Here is a 19,496-nt window from a genome sequence, read left to right as displayed (position 1 = left end):
ACAGCACAAGCAAGAAAGCCGTAAATGGTTGTGTTTGGGGCTGGAGGAGGTCATTAGAAAGTGAGGAGTTAAATAGGGGTTGGCTGTCAGGGAGAAGAGACCCTCGGTGTAGGTGTAGTTCTCATGCTGGTGTAAGTCATACATATTATTCACCAGCTCTGTATAGTATCCCAACCGCTGCAAAATGCTTCGTCTGATCCTGCGGCTCAGGCCGTCCTCCGGGCTCCGGTGTCCCCGTGCCCTCCCGGCCGGGCCTGCTGCGCTCAGCTCCCGGTCTGCTCCCGGAACCAGCTGTCTGAGACGGCTTCATTATGGAGCGGGGTCCCGAGCCGCCTCTCTGGACTCCGGCTTCAGCTACAGAGCGACTCTTCTGCGGTCTCCCCAGCTAGCAGATGGATGTCAGTGCAAGCGCTTCTACAGCCTGCCGCCACACCAGAAGGTAACGCTACCGGAGCCGGTGTCAGGTTGCTATAGCACCCATGTTCACCGCGTTAGCTAGCTTGACCTCCCTGCCTGTTACAGAGATCTGTTAAAAACGCTTTATTAGCTGGAAATCCGGCTCTTCCCTGTGTGAGGTTAGCAGGAACTGTTGAACGATTAGTTTCTCCACTGTTCACTGGCGACACTGTTGTGACTGTTTGTGCTGCGGTTCTCCTGAATGACACCAATCCGTCAAACCTGACTTGTGTGCCCCAAACACGGAGGCCATAGGAAATACTTGGGCTATAAAAACGTAACACATGCCTGATGGTGCTGAGCGATACTGCAAAATTTGGTATCGATCCCGATACCAAGTAAATACAGGGTTTCGGATTGCCAATCCCGATACTTGTAACCTATAAAGACAGCTTAAGTAGGGAACAGCAGTATGTTATTGTTTATGAGGTGATTCATCATAAATTTGCAAATTGTGAACAACTTTTAATGACCACTAACTGACTGAGCTTTACCTTCCATAATGGCTGTATTTTGTTTCTACAACAAAGTACAGCTTTCAACTTGTCATCTATTTTGAAACAGTTTTTTTTAGACTTGGAACATAAATGTACCTTTCTCTAAAGCACTGTTATTTAAATGTGCTATAGCTTACAAAAAACAAAGATGTGACAGGTACCGCGAAAAGGTTCAGACACTTTTCTGAGCAAATGTTTGAGGTATATTTTACTTTCTTCAAAAATAATTTATCTAACACAGAACTTAGATCTTAGACATTAGAAGTAAAGTATAGGTTGTATCACAATCTGATACCAATATCAGTGTTTGTTTCAGTACTATTGATATTTGCCTCCATCTGAGACATTTTAACACAGCGCATTCATTGTAAAGTTTTAAAAAGACTAGATTCATACTTTGTCACTTTCCCCAAGTGTATTGAAGTCAGTTAGAGCAGGTGATTTGTGTTCTCCTCTACTGCATCAGACAGAGGACTTTGAGGGAGCTGATGGTTAATTGGTTGTGGAACAACTTCAGGAACTCCTGAAAACATGAAACAATTATAACGTGGGAAGTCTGACATGCTCGTCCTCCAATTTAAGTGACCTGCTGGTTTATACCTCTTTGTCAGTCAGGAGTGCTGCATGTGGAAATTACATGCTGTCCCCTAAATCATGAAACTGGCAGCTTCACTTTCCCCTTACAGTCCAGAGGTGTGCTTGTTAGGTTAATTGAGCATAGGTGCAGATTTGAGGCTGTGAGCCTGAATGAAACCCTCTATTTTTGACTCTAAAGTGGAAGGCTTCTCAGTAGTCCTTCCACCTTTGTGTTACTCCACCAATAGCATGTCATTCATCTTTGCTGTTATATAAAAAAAACTCAATAAAAATCAGATGTGGTAAAGTGGATGTAGGTCATTTTATTGAGCAATGAATGAGGTGATGATGATGATGTAGCAACAGCAGTTACAACACCTGACTTATGGCACTTTTTTGACTGGCCTTTTGGATACTCTAAAAGGATGATACAGATAATTTTTTTAATTTTAAGTTTTAGGTTAAACTTTTGATTTTATTCATTTGCTTGTTCTTCAGGTGGCGCTTCCTGCACTGTCGCCCACCATGCAGACAGGAACGATCGCTCGCTGGGAGAAGAAGGAGGGGGAGAAAATCAGCGAGGGTGACCTCATAGCTGAGGTTAGGAGCCGCGTGTGCCCACGCTGCCGCAAAACAGGATCGTGGTGTACATTTCTAATGTTGCCTCTCTCTGTAGGTAGAGACGGACAAGGCCACTGTGGGATTTGAGATGATGGAGGAATGCTATCTGGCAAAGATCCTGGTTCCTGAAGGAACCAGAGATGTCAACGTTGGAGCCGTGATTTGCATCACAGTTGACAAGTTAGTGTGTTTGGACAGTCCAGATTCAGAGCTAAGGCCTGTTAGTTCACTGGTGGTTGTTCTTTTATAGTAATGGGACGAATTAATAGTTGAAAAACATTAAATGGGGAGCACTCTGTTTTGATAGTGGCAAAATGCTGCTTTTATTTATTTTTTCAGTCCTTTAAGTGCATCATTAATCCTACAGCTTTAACAAACATGATAAAAAGACTTGAATCTTCAGAAAACCCTTAAAATAAACTTTAATGCTGCTTGGTTTACGTCTACATTTGTTATGTAATGTAATGAAATGTGCTATATCAATAAAATTGCCAGGTGCCACAATCAAATATGGGAGGTTAAAAGCTGACAGGGTGCCGTATGGCTCGATGCAGTTGTGTCAGTTTTTACTCATTTGTGGATATATTTTCCTCTGCAGCCCTGACTTGGTCTCAGCCTTTAAGGATGTAACACTAGATTCGATCAAAGCAGCCGGTGCCACTCCTTCACCTACTGCCTCTGCTCCGCCTCCGCCACCCGCTGCTGCAGCGGCAGCTCAACCCGCAGCCCCTGGAAGCTCTTATCCCGCACACTTGAAGGTAAGCGAGCTCTCCCATAAATGAGTTCGGTCAGAAAGCCGTAGATTTGTGATGTAGACAGCATCTGTTTACGATGCTGTTTTGTGCGCGTAGTCTTGGTTTGATCAGGGTTGTCCAGGATCACTGTGTATCAGGGCAGTGAAGCGGGTACCACTATGGACTCTTCTGATCATGCGTCAGATTTTGCTACTTTGTGTGGTATTAAACAGTTTCCGTGGATGTGTAGTTTCCATGTATCTGTTATATCGCCAAAAGTTGATTCTGTTCATCTGGACATAGCGTTTAGTGGGAGAAACGTTTCGTCACTCATCAAAGTGACTTCCTCAGTCTCAGCTGACTGCAGGTTTCCCCAATCTTATAAACAGTACATTTACATAATGACTGAAACCAGCCCACTGAAGGAACAATGGGCTGGGAGGTCGGTTCCTTAATCTTAATTATGCAAATTCTCATGACCCTTGATCAAAACCCACTGATCAATGGCCATGAGTACCATTCACAGAGAGTTGGGGAATGGCTGCAATCACAGTATTGTAAGATGGTGACAGATGTACCCTCCTCGATTCAGAGAGGGTCTTTCCCTTTTCACGTAAATGGCCTCCTTGACTCCGCACTCAAACCAGCATTCCTCCCTGTCCAGGATGTGTACATCCTCATCATTGAAAGAGTGTCCACTGGCCTATAGGTGTAAATAGACTGCAGAGTCCTGGCCTGACGAGGTAGCTCTTCTGTGTTGTGCCATCCGCTTCGCCAGAGGTTGTTTGGTTTCTCCGATGTATAAATCCTGGCAATCCTCCTGGCACTTAACAATGTACACTATCTTACTCTGTTTGTGTCGGGGGACCCGATCCTTGGAGTGGACCAATTTTTGGTGCAGCATGTTCTGGGGTTTAAAAGCCACAGACCCGGTGTTTAGAAAAAATGCGTCTCAACTGCTCTGATACTCCCAGCTTTGACAAATGTCCAGCTGGGATAACCACATTTACTCAGGGTCTTCTTGATGTGATGTTGTGATGTTCTTCTGCTTCCCTGGCTGCTGTGTCAGTGGGGATGGTGTTCGCTCTGTGTTGTAGTGTCCTGATGACACCCAATTTATGCTCCAGTGGATGATGAGGGTCAAACCTTAAATACTGATCCGTATGCGTAGGTTTGTGGTATCAGCTTTTCGATGTCCACCATTACTGATGGAAATCTCACAGTCTAAGAAGGCTAACTTGCCATTTTTAGACTGTTATATTTTTTAACTTTCTCTATTTGAAGGACTATTTTCTTTCTCCTTAAAAAACTAACAAAAATAATGTCACACCACGTCATCATTTAATCAGAGAGAGGTTAAAGGCTTTAATTTGCTGGAGGCTGTGCCACAAAATTGTCCCTGCCCTTACTTCAGCTGTGAATGTCCCTGTAACATCATTCAGTGTCTTCAGGGGTGATCATGAAGAAATTTTCTCTAGACCTTTAACAGTGTTTGTTGTAACTTGACTAGATGCTTAAGAGGTTGTCAGTCTTTTTCAGGTCTATTGTTCACATTTGTGGGAATTTGTTACAGATCGCACTTCCTGCTCTTTCTCCAACCATGACGATGGGAACAGTGCAGCGCTGGGAGAAGAAGGTCGGAGAGAAGCTGAGCGAAGGAGATCTCTTAGCTGAGATCGAAACTGACAAGGCGACCATTGGTAAATCCAAATGGATTTGAACACATCGATCCTAAAGCGTGTTCACTTTCAGCACTACAGAGGAAAAAATATTTATGATCTTACTTTTAATATAGCCTGGTCCTGTGTGTTTGCATACAGGCTTTGAAGTGCAAGAGGAAGGGTATTTGGCAAAAATTCTGGTGGCGGAGGGAACCCGTGATGTTCCTCTGGGCGCGCCGCTCTGCATCATTGTAGAGAAGGAAAGCGACATTGCCGCTTTCAAGGATTACGTTGAAACTGGGGTGGTTGAGGTTTCCACACCACCTCCAGCACCGGTGAGACTCACAGAAAACCTGCACTTTCAAATAAGAAGTCATTTGGCTTTTGTACAGTTTTAAGATGCCTTAAGAACACTTTGTTTATGTCGTAGGTCGCAGCTCCAGCTGCTGCATCACCCAGTCCTGCTCCACCAGCAGCAGCTGCTGCCCCTGCTGCACCCAGGAAGGGTCGTGTGTTCATCAGCCCGCTTGCCAAGAAACTCGCTGCCGAGAAAGGAATTAACCTGGCTCAAGTCAGCGGTACATAGCTGGACCTATGTGATGGACGAAGAGCGTTTGCTGAAGCTTTTACATTTTAATTTTAAATACTCTTTTGTTCAGGGTCTGGCCCTGATGGACGCATCACCAGGAAGGATATTGAGAACTTTGTTCCACCAAAAGCCGCACCTGTAAGGGAAACCCATACTGTTGAGTCACATTAGTGCCCATCAGCCCAGTTAAATCATGTGTACCCATTCTTATTGTTTAATGGTCCTTTTCTTAATACCGATGTAATACTGACAGTCTGATCAATAAGTCCCTGTCAGTCATGCCCATTTTTCTTTTAAATGATACATTTAGCTGTTGCAGGACAGTGATTTATCTGTTTTGGCAAATAATCACAATTATTAATTAATTTCCTGTACCTCTGTTTCTGTTGTCTGTAATGCAAATTAAATCTCTACGTCTGCAGGCTGCTCCAGCTGCTCCTGCATTTGCACCAGCCCCTGCTGCACCAACTGGCACCTTCACAGACATCCCTATCAGCAACATCCGCAAGGTGAGCACCACCACACACCTGCCTCTTGATGGGCCATTACATTCTGTGATGACTTCCGCTGCTAGCAGTCGGTGCATTAGCGGCTCCTTCTGTGCGGGGTGCTGTGCTGGTGTATTGAGAGCTTGGAGGCAAATGTCCCGAGGAGATCTCAGTGTAGCTCTGTTATCTCTGACCTGTGCTAACACATTTTGCCCCACAGGCGGGCACTCCATTTATCAAAACAGACCCAGCCAGCACACCTCATTCCTCTTGGTGATGAATAATGGATCAAAGCTAAAGTGCATATATTTGTCTCTCCTGCAGGTCATTGCTCAGAGGTTGATGCAGTCCAAACAAACCATCCCCCACTATTATTTGTCTGTAGATGTCAACATGGACCAAGTGCTTGAGCTTAGAAAAGAACTCAACGCTGTGAGTTTGTGCTTTCTAATAGAGATGTAACTGTAGCTTTGTTTTTATCACTGCACTAAAACCTCATTTCCAGCATCTCATAAACGATTTCACCCTCTTCTCTCTGCAGGAGGTGAAAGCCCAGAATATCAAACTTAGTGTGAATGATTTCATCATCAAAGCTAGTGCTCTGGCCTGCCTGAAGGTTCCTGAATGCAACTCGTCCTGGTTGGACACAGTCATTCGTCAGTGAGTAAAAACTCATTAAGAGCCACATGGAGTTTAGTTCCTATAAGCAGCAAACAGAAAACACGTTCTCCTGACTGTGGAAATATCCATCTTGCTTTGTATTCCCAGCCATTGTCTCTTTGGATCTTATCTTTAAATGAGTGCATGCATCACAGAGTGTGTTTACATGCCGTTGGGGAACATTACGCCAGTAAGTCATTTAAATGATAAAACCTTGTTACTGAAGGCAGAAACCATCACGGCCAAAAGCAACTAGTGCAGACTGGTGGTTCTCTCACAGCAGCCGAGACGTGTACAACCACAAGATAGATGCAGAGAAATGAAGTTAACTTGATAGGGAAGTTTAAAATTTAGATTTTTAATTTCAAGATAAATTAACTTTGTCATTTTGTTTTAATTATTGCGCTTGATTGAAACATTTCAAAGTTGGGCAGCATGATTTTAATAATCAAAGACAAAGTCTCGTTAGCACTGGTGAGGTGTCAGTTTATTTGCAACAGAGGGGAGAGTAGCAAAATGAAATTAACGTTGCTCGTAGCTGAAATTATTTCCATTTTCTGTGCTGTTTAAGTGTACATGAAGTCACTTGCACCGTTTCTTACACTGCGTGAGACTTTCTTTATTTTAGTTGTTAAGATGAAGTGTGCAGTATTGATTTAGAATAATAGTGGCCCTATAGTGCACTCGTTTACACATTCGCCCAACAAGCAAAACATCCTGGTAGGAGACGCAGATCTCTTTGGGTTTGTGTCAGTAATGGCATCTGTTATAAAAATGTGCCAAATCAAAACACGCGGAGCTACTCGCTGTGGCCACCTTTTGTGAATAACAGAGTGCCTGAAAGCAGCTTGTTGACTTAGAATAATAATGCAATATCTCCCTCAAGTGCAAAGTGCAATAGTTGCAATGCCTTTATTAGACTTCCCATTATATCGGTGTGTTCCACTGCCTACTTGTATCATTGTTAATGCTGCTATTAGCACTATTTACCTCTCCATTTATAGTTATTTATGGTAGTATAAAACATATTGTTATACTTTTATTCTAATAAGAGTGCCTGTCTGTAAATATAAAGTTCACCAATGACTGTTATCTTAATGATGTGATATTTCTCAGGTTGGCAGTTTCAGTTTTGCCAGCAGAGAGCGCTCGGAATAAGTCTTTCAGTTTCGAAAGGGTCGCCTTGAAGAGAGAACTGCGCCGGCATCTGTAATGACTTTATTTATGTTTTCCAGGAATCACGTGGTGGATGTGAGTGTGGCCGTGAGCACAGCCAGTGGCCTCATCACGCCCATAGTGTTTAACGCCCACATCAAAGGACTGACCTCCATCAGCTCAGATGTGACGGCTCTCGCTGGCAAAGCAAGAGACGGCAAACTGCAGCCTCACGAGTTCCAGGTAAGGCTTTTTAATATTCTGACTGAGTGATAATTTTTTATTTTTTTTTTCCTTTCTTCGCAAACCTAAATTGTCCTCTTTATATTCCCAACCAGGGCGGTACATTCACGATCTCTAACTTAGGCATGTTTGGCATCAAGAACTTCTCGGCGATAATCAACCCTCCTCAGGCTTGCATCCTCGCTGTCGGTGGCTCAGAGAAACGCCTCATGCCTGCTGACAACGAAAAAGGGTCTGTGCATTTATGTAGTAATGTAACAGAATGGCATGGTATCATTTTAAACTGCCGTCTAATGCAGCGGGTCCTTGCAGGTTTGACGTAGCCAACATGATGTCGGTGACGCTGAGCTGTGACCACCGGGTGGTGGACGGCGCGGTCGGTGCACAGTGGCTCGCAGAATTCCGCAAGTTCCTGGAGAAACCCGTCACCATGCTGTTGTGACGAGACTGTACTGCCATCAAACTGCAGCAACAGGCAGAGGCTTCTCACTGAAGCGATCCGATTGGTCTAAACTGGTCTGGATCCTCCCGTGATTGGCTGGCCCTGGCACCAGGTCACTCCCTGTTACCCAGAAGGGGAAGAGGCAGGACTCACTCCGCTTACTTGTCTGTCTCGCTTTCCTACCGATCTGTCTCCCCTCTTGCGCTTTCTCACCTATACTCTATTTATTGTGGCCCTCATCTTACACGAGACCAGAATTAGGAGCAACTTACCCTAGAAGAGCAACTGACTGTGCGTCACTAAAAAGGGAAGTGTTACATGTCAAACCAGAGAGCAAATCTATCCCGTATACCCCTATTTCTGCCAACTTACATACGGGAATCTGTGAATGTTAGAAAATAGGAAATGCTATTTGTGGATAAAAGATTTAAGATGTTTGTATGCTTGTTGGGGATCTAAATGTTGAGGCTCACACAGATCTACACACCTGTCCCCGTTATGATCCCAGACACTCAAAATACAAGATGTTTTCTGTAGGGAGGGTGAAGCTAGGGTTATGTATATTGACTGTGGATGAAAAGAGTTGTATGTGTATATTTGTATATGGTGGTGAGACGTTTGGATAAAAACAAATCAAGCTCTTGGAGACCTCACCATAGAACTTAATAACATTATAGCTCAGAATGAAAAAGGCTGCCCTTACAGGAAATATCCAACAGTTTTGCCAATTCTCTCTTCAGCGGGGATGTTTTGTTTTGTTTTCTAGTCTCAAACATTCTGTATTTCACAGCTGGAACGCACAAAGGTGGTGCTGGATGCTATTTGTAATTTGAATAAACTGGGTGAAGACAACCTTGTGCCATAAGCTCCTTTGTTTTGTGTCGTTGTTGTTGTTGTTGTTGTTGTTGGAAGACTTGATGTAAGATTGTATTCACACACGGTGATCTGCCCAAATCGAAGTGCAAGTGATGTACCTTTCTTGGGCATTGGTCTGATTGCAAACGACACCTGAACCTGGAGCCTCAATGACCACATTGGTTCAGGTATGTGGATGACATCTAGGTGAAAATCAAATCTCAGGATGTGCCACAGTTCACTGATCACATTAACTCTGTGGACCAACACAACTTTGCCAGTGAGGATATGAAAAGTGAAAGGTTAGCCTTCTTAGACTGAGATTTCCATCAGTAATGGGAGACATTTAAAAACTGCTTTGTACCATAAACCTATACATATGGATCAGTATTTAAGCTTTGACTCTCATCACACTCTGGAGAAGAAACTGGGTGTCATCAGAACGTTACAACACAGCGTGGATATCATTCCCACAGATATGGTGGCCAGGGGAGCAGAAAAGCATATCAAGAAGGCCCTGAGTAAATGTGATTATCCCAGCAGGACTTTTGTCAAAGCTGGAAAGGCACCTAAAGAAAGCTCCAGGTGATCCAGGAGAGAACAAGGACAACTGCTGTCTAAGCGAAAACCTTTCGTGATCCACAACGTACCATTTCAGTCAATTTTTCATGTTAAAAATACAGGTGGATGATGAATCAAAGGAAAAGCCTGAATGTTTGACTCCTACAGTGAGTAGAGCTGGTGGATGTGTCTTTGTGTGTGTGTGTGTGTGTGTGGTAGCGGGGGAAAAAAGAATGAATCGCTGCACATCTGTGTCTAATATCTGTTCCCTATCATCACCTTCATCCTTCGAAGCATTTCTATCTCAGTGGGAGTCCCTCCATCTGAAGAACTTAATAGTTTAATGATGCCATAAACTTTGTAGTCCATATCTTTTTTTCCCTTCATATGTTGGTGCTGTTCTGGGTGCGGATGGTGTAGGCATTTATTCAAATCCCCATGGTATCACAAATCTCTCTCTCGCTCTCTACATACTCTCGCTCTCTACATATATATACATACACATACATGGAGCACCACTCTTCTACAGCCCATCCGATTTCCACAGCACAGTTGGGTCTTTCTCCATGAACCATCACAATGAAACATGGCAGCATTTACTTATGTTCCCATATGAATTCCATAAATGTGACAACAGTTTATATGTTTAGACGACGACTGCAGAACGTGCCCGGCAGATCGACTTAGTGAGTCATTACTTAGTGAACACATTTTATGTAAATGCATCAAAGAGGAGCTCTGGTGGATTTTTATTTTGCCTGTAGGTCATAACGGAAGGATGTCATCATCTGATGACTCTTCTAGTGTCAAAAACACGCCTCTGAACATTTCTTTGCACCACTGACGACCTTCATTTTTTCTTGAAGCCTTGAAGCTGTAAATAACCAGATGATGCAAAATGTTAAAGCTGTTTTTTTGGCCTCTTACCACAAGGACAGAGAGTGTGGATTTTTGGCTTTATGGTAAAAAAAAAATGCCCAAAAGCTTATTTGAGACAACACCCAAAAGTCTGAAGCTCTTCGGTTGTTTGTTTGAATCCAGGCTCGGGCCTTTCTGTGGTCTCATGTCTGTGTGGGTTATCTCCAGAAACTCTCAGGTACTCCGGCCTCCTCCCACATACCAAATACATGCGTGCGTTTAGGTCAGTTGGTGATTCTAACTTGACCAGGATGGGTTCACCCTGGACAGGTCTCTGTATTTTGACTGAAATCAGCTCCGGCCCCCTCAGAGACCCCGGATTGCATAGATGGAAGAAGCTGTATGGATTATGAACATAAATGAGCATTATTTGCTGACAAATGAATCCATTTTAAGAATATGTTCAGTTAGTTTACTATACCTGGTGCACAGATTGTTTCACCTCTGCAAAGATGAAACATAAGATGCTCCTGAATTTGGAAAACAACCATGAAGGTTTGACACTCCCATGGCCGCACCATGTTGCTTACCTCTTGCTGAATACATGCACGTTGTAGCTTCTGCAGCTGCAGTTTTCGTCACGCTACACTAACTAATTAGACTACAAGCTCACGCTGTAGGTACCACTGTAGGAACAGCTAATAGGAGCAGAAAAATTCCTTGTGCACTCGCTTACCTGACAACCTAATTAGAGAAAATTCTCCCAGCTGACAACGGGACAGAGACAGAGAGTGAAAATAACAGGGAGGGGTTGATCGCAGCACTCGATACATTAATCATGCATGCCTGGGTTTTTTGGGCCACCAGCTTGGAGACCGTAGGGATGAGATGACTGCCTCTCTGTCTTCCCTAACAGCTATGGGTGCTACAGGGAGATGGATGTTCTGGACCTTGTGTGTGTGTTTCACCGCTCAGGAGAACAGTGAGTAGGCCTGTCTTAAGAAAAGATTGAATTATTGCTGCTTTAGTACACTGCAGCAGCTTCGAGTGTTTGAAGGATTTGCAAAGTTTCACGAATGTTTGCTGCGACTCTGTGATTCTTTGCACGGATATTGCTAAGGCAGAAGGTTCCTTCTCTAGTGTAAAAGGAGACGTGACATGAATAACCTAAAACCTTATGAGTATTTAGAAAGAAGCATTTAAGCTTTTCCAGACAGAAATGTAAGACTGTGGGCGACCTCTTGATGCATGCGTGGACTGTTCGCTGTATACACATGCACAAATTCATCAAATGAGATGATATTTATTTAGTACGAGCTACAGGGGCTTTATTCATGTTAGTGCCGTTATTAATCAACTGCCTCTAAAGCGTGACCTTTTAATATTAATACAATACAGTATGTTTGACATTTTGAGTCTTAATGAAAGTCTCTCTTGAGGCCAGCATTTTCAGAACTTGTGATCTACGTAAAAACAACAAGAGAAATGACCAAACACATCCTAGTGAAGTGGCCTGTTGTTCTTCTCGTCCTGTGACGGATCTGGCTCAACCTCAGAGCTGTCAAGTTTAATTAACGACGACTGTGCTCGCTCAATTCCCACGCACACAAAAGGGCCCGGGGATGGCAGAGAGGAGGAGGGAGGAGGTTCATTATTGCAGTAATGAAGGGGAGAGTGAGGCCTGGTGCTGTCTGCACGTCAGCAGAAAAACAGCAGATGGGTGACGATAAAACAAGAAGAAATACCTGTGTGATGTCATAGGTAATGCTCGTCTCATTTGAATCTTTTCCCCCCTCCTAGCTGCGCTCAGGGTAACCATGAGAGAATCCAGTCTGGAGGTGGCTCGAGGGGATTTTGTCGTCCTGCCCTGCTCCTTCTACACCTCCGCCTCCAACCACCTCTCCAGACTCAACATCATCTGGACGCTGACTCCCTTCTCCAGTCCAGAGGCCCCGATACAGGTGTGGCAATACATCTGTCAGGGTGATGCCTTGCAATTGCATATTTTAGCATGGCTGTAGCTCATGGGGTGGAGCAGGCGATCTGCTAATTAGAGGCTTGGCGGTTAGGTTCCCTGGCTGCTCCCGTCTGCATGCCAAAGTATCCGTGGGCAAGATACTGAAGAGAAATGTCTTCACACACAAAGAACAACCCTGTAGTGCGTCACATAGAAAGCACTTGAGAATGAGGCATGTTGTATAAAGCCTTTTGAGTGTTCAGGTAGAAAGGTGCTATATAAGTTCCAGTCCATTTATATTCTCTACATATCCTGTTGTGTTCGAGTAACGTTTGTTTTAAATCAGTTTATTTCAAACGTAAGGCACAGGGGCCAGAAGTATCTGGCCCCCTGGACGGCTTTGGAAAATGTGAAACAGGGAATAAGTTTTACAGCTTTTCCTTCTGGCAAAGGTCTTCCCAGTGACCATTCATACTGCACCACACACACACACCAAATCCAAATTTTAAAAAAGGACATTTTCTGTGAATTAACAAAAACTTTGTTTCATTGTTACAGGACAAACTGTGAAATGAGCTTCCAGAACTTTTTCTGCCCATTTTCTACAATTTAAACCTAAAACATCGATCTGACTGATTTTTTTTTTTCACTTACTGCAGCAGCATTTCTTTATTGGGTAGAAAAACTGAGGCGTACCATTAAAACTGCAGTTATTTTCTTATATATCCCCAGGATTAAACGTGTAGCTAAACATCTTTACACTTAAGATCAAAGTGTTTGTGGCCCACAATGTAAATGGACTTTGACATCCTTGTTTTAATTGATTTCCAGGTGATTGTGTACGATCACGGGCAGGTGATTGAAGACCCCTCCCTCATTGGCAGGGTGGGTTTCACAGGTAAAATGTAAGATGATCCTCTTTTCATAGATGAAACTTGATACTGAAGACAGACAAAAACATTATTTCATGTGCTCCTTGTGCAGGTCTTCCTTTGAGTGCAGATATCATGCTAAACAACACACGGGTCTCAGATGCTGGTATTTACCGCTGCATGGTTAACAACCCACCGGAGATTACAGATCCCGGCATCGGAGAGCTGGTGCTCAGTGTTCTGGGTAAGTTATTGAGAGTTGAGCAGCTGGCAGAAGCACTCGCACATTATGACCATTTACCAAAGCAGGAATTGGTGATCCATTTGTCTTTTTTTTTTCTCTGTGATTCTGACTATGATATTTGTTGTTTTCCAAACCAAATCTGCCAAAACTGCTGTGGATTTATTTGTAAAGCAAATACCGAGGAGCCAAACAGGTTAGGTTAATTAAAACATTTGTAGCCCTGCCGACAGCAATCGTGGTGCTGCTGGTGAGTCTGTTTTTTAGTTCAGACTCACACAATTTTCTAGATACAATCATGCGGCCGAGGGGAGGTTTCCTAATGACTTTGGTGGCTCTGTGACTTTTCCTCCAATGAACAACCTGCTGGGAAGATTTCTATAATATTTGGCAACACACATTCACACAGCTCTTAGGGTGAATTCTGCTATCTTAGTTGATAAACCGAGTTTGTCTCTGGTGTGAATCGGCTGATAAAGACATAATGTTGTTCAGTGCTTTGGTTGAAGCAGAGTGCATCCAATAAAGGAAAAATATTTTGAAACCTTATCAGATCTCATAATTTTGACAGAGAATCGCACAATCCCTGAAGGTTAAAACTGATTTGGGAGAGCTGCTATAACGTGAGTGTAATGTGATAAAAGGTTTGTCTAAAGTAAATCCAGCAGTTCCCATGCTTTTGGGACAAAGGACGCATAATCTGAATAGAGGTGAAGCATATGCTTAGAAGCACTTTTGTTCTTGGAAGTCAAAATTTCAGCTCATCTCAAATTTTTGAGTTATGAGCCTTAATTTGCTCAAACTTCTAAGTCAAATTTTTAAGATAACTCAAACCTTTGAGACAATAACCTGAAATTCTGACCTATAAATAGCAACATTTTTTTTTCAGTGGCAGAAATAAGCTTCTGCAGAGCAGAGCCAGGCAGAGCATAATGAAGCACGAGCATGTTCTGTTGTTACAGCAACATTACTTGTTGTAACAATAAAACAAGACTATTTTAAACTGTGTTGTCACATGTTGATATGACAACACAGTTGACCACAACCCCCCAAAATACACACCATTAACTTTAGCTGTAATACAGATAAAAAGCACAGATAATGTGAAATTTGGAATGCTATCCCAGAGGCATACATTGATAAATCCATTTATACAAGAGAGTTTAAATGTTATTGAGTCAGCGGTTTACCAGATAGTTAAATTTTTACAGACCATCTTTCAGCTTTGCTTCTAAAAGCCACCGGCTTAAAAGTTCAAATGTGTGTCGTCTCGGTTTGTATCACATCTTTTAAGAAATTCATCTGTGGGTCATCTATAGTGCCGCCTTCGCTGCCTGTGTGCCAGTGGGATGGAGACATCAATATGGGAGGAAGTGTCAGGCTGTCCTGCTTGGTGGCAGAGGGCATCCCCACTCCAGAGATCCGCTGGGATAAACTGAATCCAGATGAAATCTCCCTTCCCATCAACATGGAGAGTCAGTTACACACACACACGGATATGTATTAAACTTAAAGCACCCCTTGAGCTGAATCAAAATAATCTTGTGTGCAGATCGTTATTTAGATCTTAAAGTCCAAAAAGAGTCAACTAAATGACCCTAAAATGATGCACAATAAATGTTTGAATTTAATAGTGCAAGTGAAATATGATGGATATTATAATTGACTCCATTATAGTGCAATAAGGCTTCCGGCTATGACAAGCAGATTTAGTGCCTATTAAAAAGTATTTAACCACTTGGTGGCTTTTTCACTTAAGGCAAAAACACGCACACATGGGTCTGCTATAGAAAAAAAAGGAAGGCGTATTAAAGTCATAAGTGTTTTAAAATGAAAGTGTATTTAGGACTGTTTAAATGGAAGAGAAATTTAGTATTGCACTTCTTAGAAAAACAAAATCGACTATTTAAAGAAAGGATGGACTGAATTGGAGCATCATTAGCAAATATAACTTTAACTTTAGTCTCCAGTGTATGGGATAAGCTTTTTATTTCAGTTTTTCCCCACAGAAATAATTATGTCACTCAGCATGAGACCTGTGGCTAAAACACGAGTTTTACCAGATGTGGTACAAAAGAGCTTTTATCAAAGATCTTTGATTTAAAAAGAAAAAAAGCTTTTCTATATAAACACTTGAGTGGAAAGAAATGTCATCATCATGAAGGTTATTCTCCCACTAATGCATATCATTAACTCCTGCTTTGTGTTTTGTCCTGTTTGCTGTCTGGTGGTTTCCAAATGCTCACTTTCACTCACTCCCTCACTGGTTGGAGCAGATGGCTTCTCCTCCCTGAGCCTGGTTCTGCTGGAGGTCTCTTCCTATTAATAGGGAGCTCTTCTTACCCATTAGACTGCTGGGCTTCTCTCCCCAATACTGTAGGGTTTTTTCTTTAAATGTAAACTTCCTTGAGATAACTTTTGTTGTAAACAGGTGTTATATAAACCGAATTAAAGTGAATTTAATAACATAAAGTAGTCAAATGCTCTTTAAAAAGAGCACTGATGTGTTCTTGCTTATTTTCTCTCAGGTTAAATACTCATACATGACACACGCTTTAGATATTAGCGTTCACACATGTGCAGGTGATCCTAAATGCTCTAAATTATTGTTTTTTGACAGTTTTTTCTACTCTTAGGAGGATATGATAAATATGACTACCTCGCAGCCACAGGTACTCGGTATAGTGGCCCCAACCCACCAGCTTGTCAGATATTTTGCTTCTGATGGGCACCCAATCAGGAGAAGGTTTCTTTGAAGTAGTGCGGAGATCCTCAAAGAGAGGGAAGCTCAGTTTGTCCTCTTCAGATGGTGGATGAAATAAAGCCATTTATAGGATCAATAAGGATTGTTTTGAAACATGAATAATGCAAAGAGTTCAAGCTTAAAAATACATATTCCTGGAAATAAGCTTAATACTCCACTTAAAAATAATTAAAGGAATACCTAGAAACACAACTGATCTCATTGGGGGGAAAAAATCATGCCGGATATCTATATTGATGTGGACCGGGTAACAGAAGAAAGGATGCCACCTTGTTTGATGGAAATGAAAATTATTAACCTACAGAAGACTAAATTCAAAGACAAATTCAAAGGGATCTCCTCCCAGATCTGGACCAGGGCATCACTGAGCTCTGGACTGTCTGAACTGCACCCTGGCAGTGTCGGATGGACTGAAACATAAAGTCCCAGAGGTGTTCTATTGGAGCCAGTCAATGATATCAATACCTTAATTCTCCAGAAACTGTCTGCATTTTCTCACCACGTGAAGTCGGGTTATTGTCAAACACCACAAGGAACCCAGGACCCACTGCACCAGCGTAGAGTCTGACAATCCAAGGATTTCATCCTGATATCTAATGGGTCAGGGTGCCGTTGCCTAGATGATCAGATCCTGGTACTGCTGATGGTTTAAGGACCTTCTACGGCCCTGTCCTGCTCTCCTAGAGTAACTGCCTGTCTCCTCCATGCTCTTGAGACTGTGCTGGGAGACACAGCAAACCTTCTGTCAATGGCACATAGTTATGTGTTATCCTGGAGCAGTTGGCCCTGACCCTAGGGGTGAGTATTTCCTAATACTCACCCCAGCTTGTCTGACACCACCAACCACTACTGAAAACAGTCAGAAAAAATGAGAAGGACAAAAATGGCAGAGTCCTCCACCATGTAAAACCATTCCTGTCTTGGTGGTTGTCTTATTGTTGGCCTTCAATGCCCCTGTTGTTATTGTCATTAACAGCAAAGCAGCTGAAACCGATTAACAACCCCCTCTGATACTTAACTCACCACATCTATATCCCAGAAAGTTTAACTGCCTTAACGCTATATTCTGATTAAAAAGTGTTCCTTTCTAATTTTTTAGCCATTATATAATGCTGGAAGTTTAATATATATTAAGCATGAGATTTGTAAGACAGCGCACTCACCGTCATACTCGTCTTCCTCTCTCTAAGGTGAACTATCAGGCTCTGTTCAAATTATCAACGTGTCCTCTCAGGCCTCCGGCCTGTACCGATGTTCCGCCACTAACACCCTGGGAACAGAGAACTGCTACATCAACTTATCCATCTACAGCAGTAAGATCCTCTTTGTTCACCCATAACCCTCTGCCAGAGTTTTTATGCCCTGTGATAAAACGTTCTTGTATTTCTGCCCAGCCCCAGACAGTCCCTCTGGTGTACTGCAGGGTGTGCTGCTGACCTTGTCTATGTGCCTGCTGTTGCTGGCTTTGCTGGTGCTCGTTCTGTGGCTCCATCACACAGGGCAGGATGGGAGGTTGAGGAAGGGGAGAGGAGACAAGGATGAGTTTTATAACGAGATACGGTACACGCCGTCCCTGATGAAACGCTCTTTTGTTTGATTTCTCAAAGACTTTTGGGACTTTTTAATGTATCCATGTAAAAGATGTCTGCAGCCCAGACCAGTGTTCCCTGAATGTTACTCCACAGCTGTAAAGCATCAGAAACTTTGAAATAAAAGTGGAATAAATGTTCTGAAAGGTGTGATAGCAATGCGTCTCATTTATGCTCATTTCCTCCAAACCAGCTTTTAAAGGTAACCATCAATGATCCCCTCAGCTTTAACCAAAGACAAAAAACTGCACTCAAAGTCAAGTCACCATCTTTCATGTAAGTTTTCCCTGTTTTTGGTCATAATTGCCAGAGATCAGTAATATCTTCCCCACTCGCTGTCTGAGGAGGGTGCACAGTATCCTGCGGGACCAACATCACCCTGCGCGCCACCTTTTCCATCTGCTGCCCTCAGGGAGAAGGTACAGGTCTATACAGGCCAGAACATCCAGACTGGCCAACAGCCTGTATCCACAGGCTGTGAGGCTCCTGAACTCTCTGCCCCCCTCTCACGGACAATAACCATATCCAACTTCTTAATAGCAATGAACTGGTCTGCATTGGTGCATCATATCTTTATTCTCTTCCCCCTCCCTCTTTCTTAAATAGATAACTATCATATCTGATATCATATCTCACAGTACAATAATATTGAATGGGTTGCATTGTTGTATTTTGTCATGTTTCTCAGGTCTTTGTCTGAATTTCTACGAACATTATTGCTAAGGATTGTCTTATTGCATTGGAGTCACACTGGGTTAAATATGTACACTTGGGTTTTAAGGGGTATTTATTATTTTCTTCTTTTTTTTGGGTTGTATGGAAGCCCCAAACGCAATTTCATTGTTCTTGACAATGACAATAAATAAATAAATACTAAATACTAATACTAAATTCTGAGCTAAGCTCTTACCTGGCTTCTGCTTCACATGGACCTCGCGAACAAGAGTGGAATCATCTAACTTCTCAATAAAACAAATACCTACATTTCCCTGAAAGCATCAGGCGAGAACATTTATGCACATTATCAGAGTCGATAAATTTAGGTTGCCAGTGGGAAATGTCATTGGGTTTTCAATCCAACTCCTCCTTGTAAATCTCTTGAGAAAACCAAGCATTTTCCTTGGACGCGAGGTTGAACTGTTCAGTGTAAGAGGACAGTGACACTGCTTTTAGAGCATTTCTTTGGCTTTTGAATATTTTCAGCAGCCACACACTGGCCACTTTATTAGGTATGCCTCACTAGTATTGGGTTAGGATCCTTTTACCTTCAGTGCTGCCTCAAATCAGAAGGTGCTGGAAACATTCCTCAGAGATTTTGGTTGATGGTGACATTACATCAGCACATAATTCCAGCAGATTTGTTGGCTGCATATCCACGATGTGAATCTCCTGTTTCACCACATGCCAAAGGTGCGCCACTGGATTGAGATCTGGTGACTGTGGCAGCTGTTTGAGTACAGTGCCATAGTGCTGGAAGCACTGTGGTCAAAAAGGGATGAGCACGCTCCGCAGCAATGCTTAATTGGTACCAAGTGTGCAAGAAAATATCCCCCACACCCCTCCACCACCATGCTGAACATGATGCTATCATGTTGTTTACACCAAATCCATTTTTCCTTGGAGACATTTGTGTTAACGAGAAGTTAAACAGATTACCCGATGAAGTGGACAGGTGAG

General features: G+C 42.8%; 2 protein-coding genes across 3 annotated transcripts; both read left to right on the top strand.

Moving 5' to 3' along the window:
• Window positions 1-7: 7 nt before the first annotated feature.
• Window positions 8-8,974, top strand: dlat (dihydrolipoamide S-acetyltransferase (E2 component of pyruvate dehydrogenase complex)). Of its 2 annotated transcripts, none has more exons than XM_086308667.1 (14): window positions 8-439; window positions 2,028-2,129; window positions 2,206-2,330; window positions 2,749-2,908; window positions 4,458-4,584; window positions 4,705-4,880; window positions 4,976-5,123; window positions 5,205-5,272; window positions 5,557-5,643; window positions 5,947-6,054; window positions 6,164-6,282; window positions 7,518-7,680; window positions 7,776-7,912; window positions 7,993-8,974. In XM_086308667.1, exons 1-14 carry the CDS (start codon window positions 185-187, stop codon window positions 8,120-8,122), a joined length of 1,905 nt encoding a protein of 634 aa, XP_086164793.1. In that variant the 5' UTR covers window positions 8-184; the 3' UTR covers window positions 8,123-8,974. The 2 variants fall into 2 exon arrangements, with proteins under 2 accessions (XP_086164793.1, XP_086164794.1); XM_086308668.1 differs by lacking the exon at window positions 8-439 and adding an exon at window positions 526-575.
• Window positions 8,975-11,226: 2,252 nt separating this feature from the next.
• Window positions 11,227-17,975, top strand: LOC147320560 (immunoglobulin superfamily member 11). The gene is made up of 7 exons (XM_086308666.1): window positions 11,227-11,378; window positions 12,197-12,357; window positions 13,185-13,251; window positions 13,338-13,469; window positions 14,786-14,941; window positions 17,421-17,543; window positions 17,625-17,975. The coding sequence occupies exons 1-7, from the start codon at window positions 11,285-11,287 to the stop codon at window positions 17,825-17,827; spliced, it is 936 nt and encodes a 311-aa protein (XP_086164792.1). The 5' UTR covers window positions 11,227-11,284; the 3' UTR covers window positions 17,828-17,975.
• Window positions 17,976-19,496: the final 1,521 nt, after the last annotated feature.

Source organism: Aulonocara sp. 'chitande type north' Nkhata Bay, linkage group LG10 (assembly GCF_057382095.1).
Source record: "Aulonocara sp. 'chitande type north' Nkhata Bay isolate Kocher_YH1m ecotype deep benthic linkage group LG10, A_spYH_male_GT1.1, whole genome shotgun sequence".
Classification (NCBI taxonomy): domain Eukaryota; kingdom Metazoa; phylum Chordata; class Actinopteri; order Cichliformes; family Cichlidae; genus Aulonocara; species Aulonocara sp. 'chitande type north' Nkhata Bay.
The sequence above is the reverse complement of the archived record's forward strand: the minus strand, read 5'-3'. Positions and strand labels throughout refer to the sequence as shown.

What these genes read in the sequence shown, in the direction of transcription:
- dlat (XM_086308667.1), top strand. Translation starts at nt 185, where the DNA reads ATGCTTCGTCTGATCCTGCGGCTCAGGCCGTCCTCCGGGCTCCGGTGT. An exon ending in AGGGTGACCTCATAGCTGAG is followed by an intron (nt 2,130 to 2,205) that starts GTTAGGAGCCGC and finishes CTCTCTCTGTAG; the next exon opens with GTAGAGACGGACAAGGCCAC. An exon ending in TAACCTGGCTCAAGTCAGCG is followed by an intron (nt 5,124 to 5,204) that starts GTACATAGCTGG and finishes TCTTTTGTTCAG; the next exon opens with GGTCTGGCCCTGATGGACGC.
- LOC147320560 (XM_086308666.1), top strand. Translation starts at nt 11,285, where the DNA reads ATGACTGCCTCTCTGTCTTCCCTAACAGCTATGGGTGCTACAGGGAGA. An exon ending in GTCCAGAGGCCCCGATACAG is followed by an intron (nt 12,358 to 13,184) that starts GTGTGGCAATAC and finishes ATTGATTTCCAG; the next exon opens with GTGATTGTGTACGATCACGG. An exon ending in TGGCAGGGTGGGTTTCACAG is followed by an intron (nt 13,252 to 13,337) that starts GTAAAATGTAAG and finishes CTCCTTGTGCAG; the next exon opens with GTCTTCCTTTGAGTGCAGAT.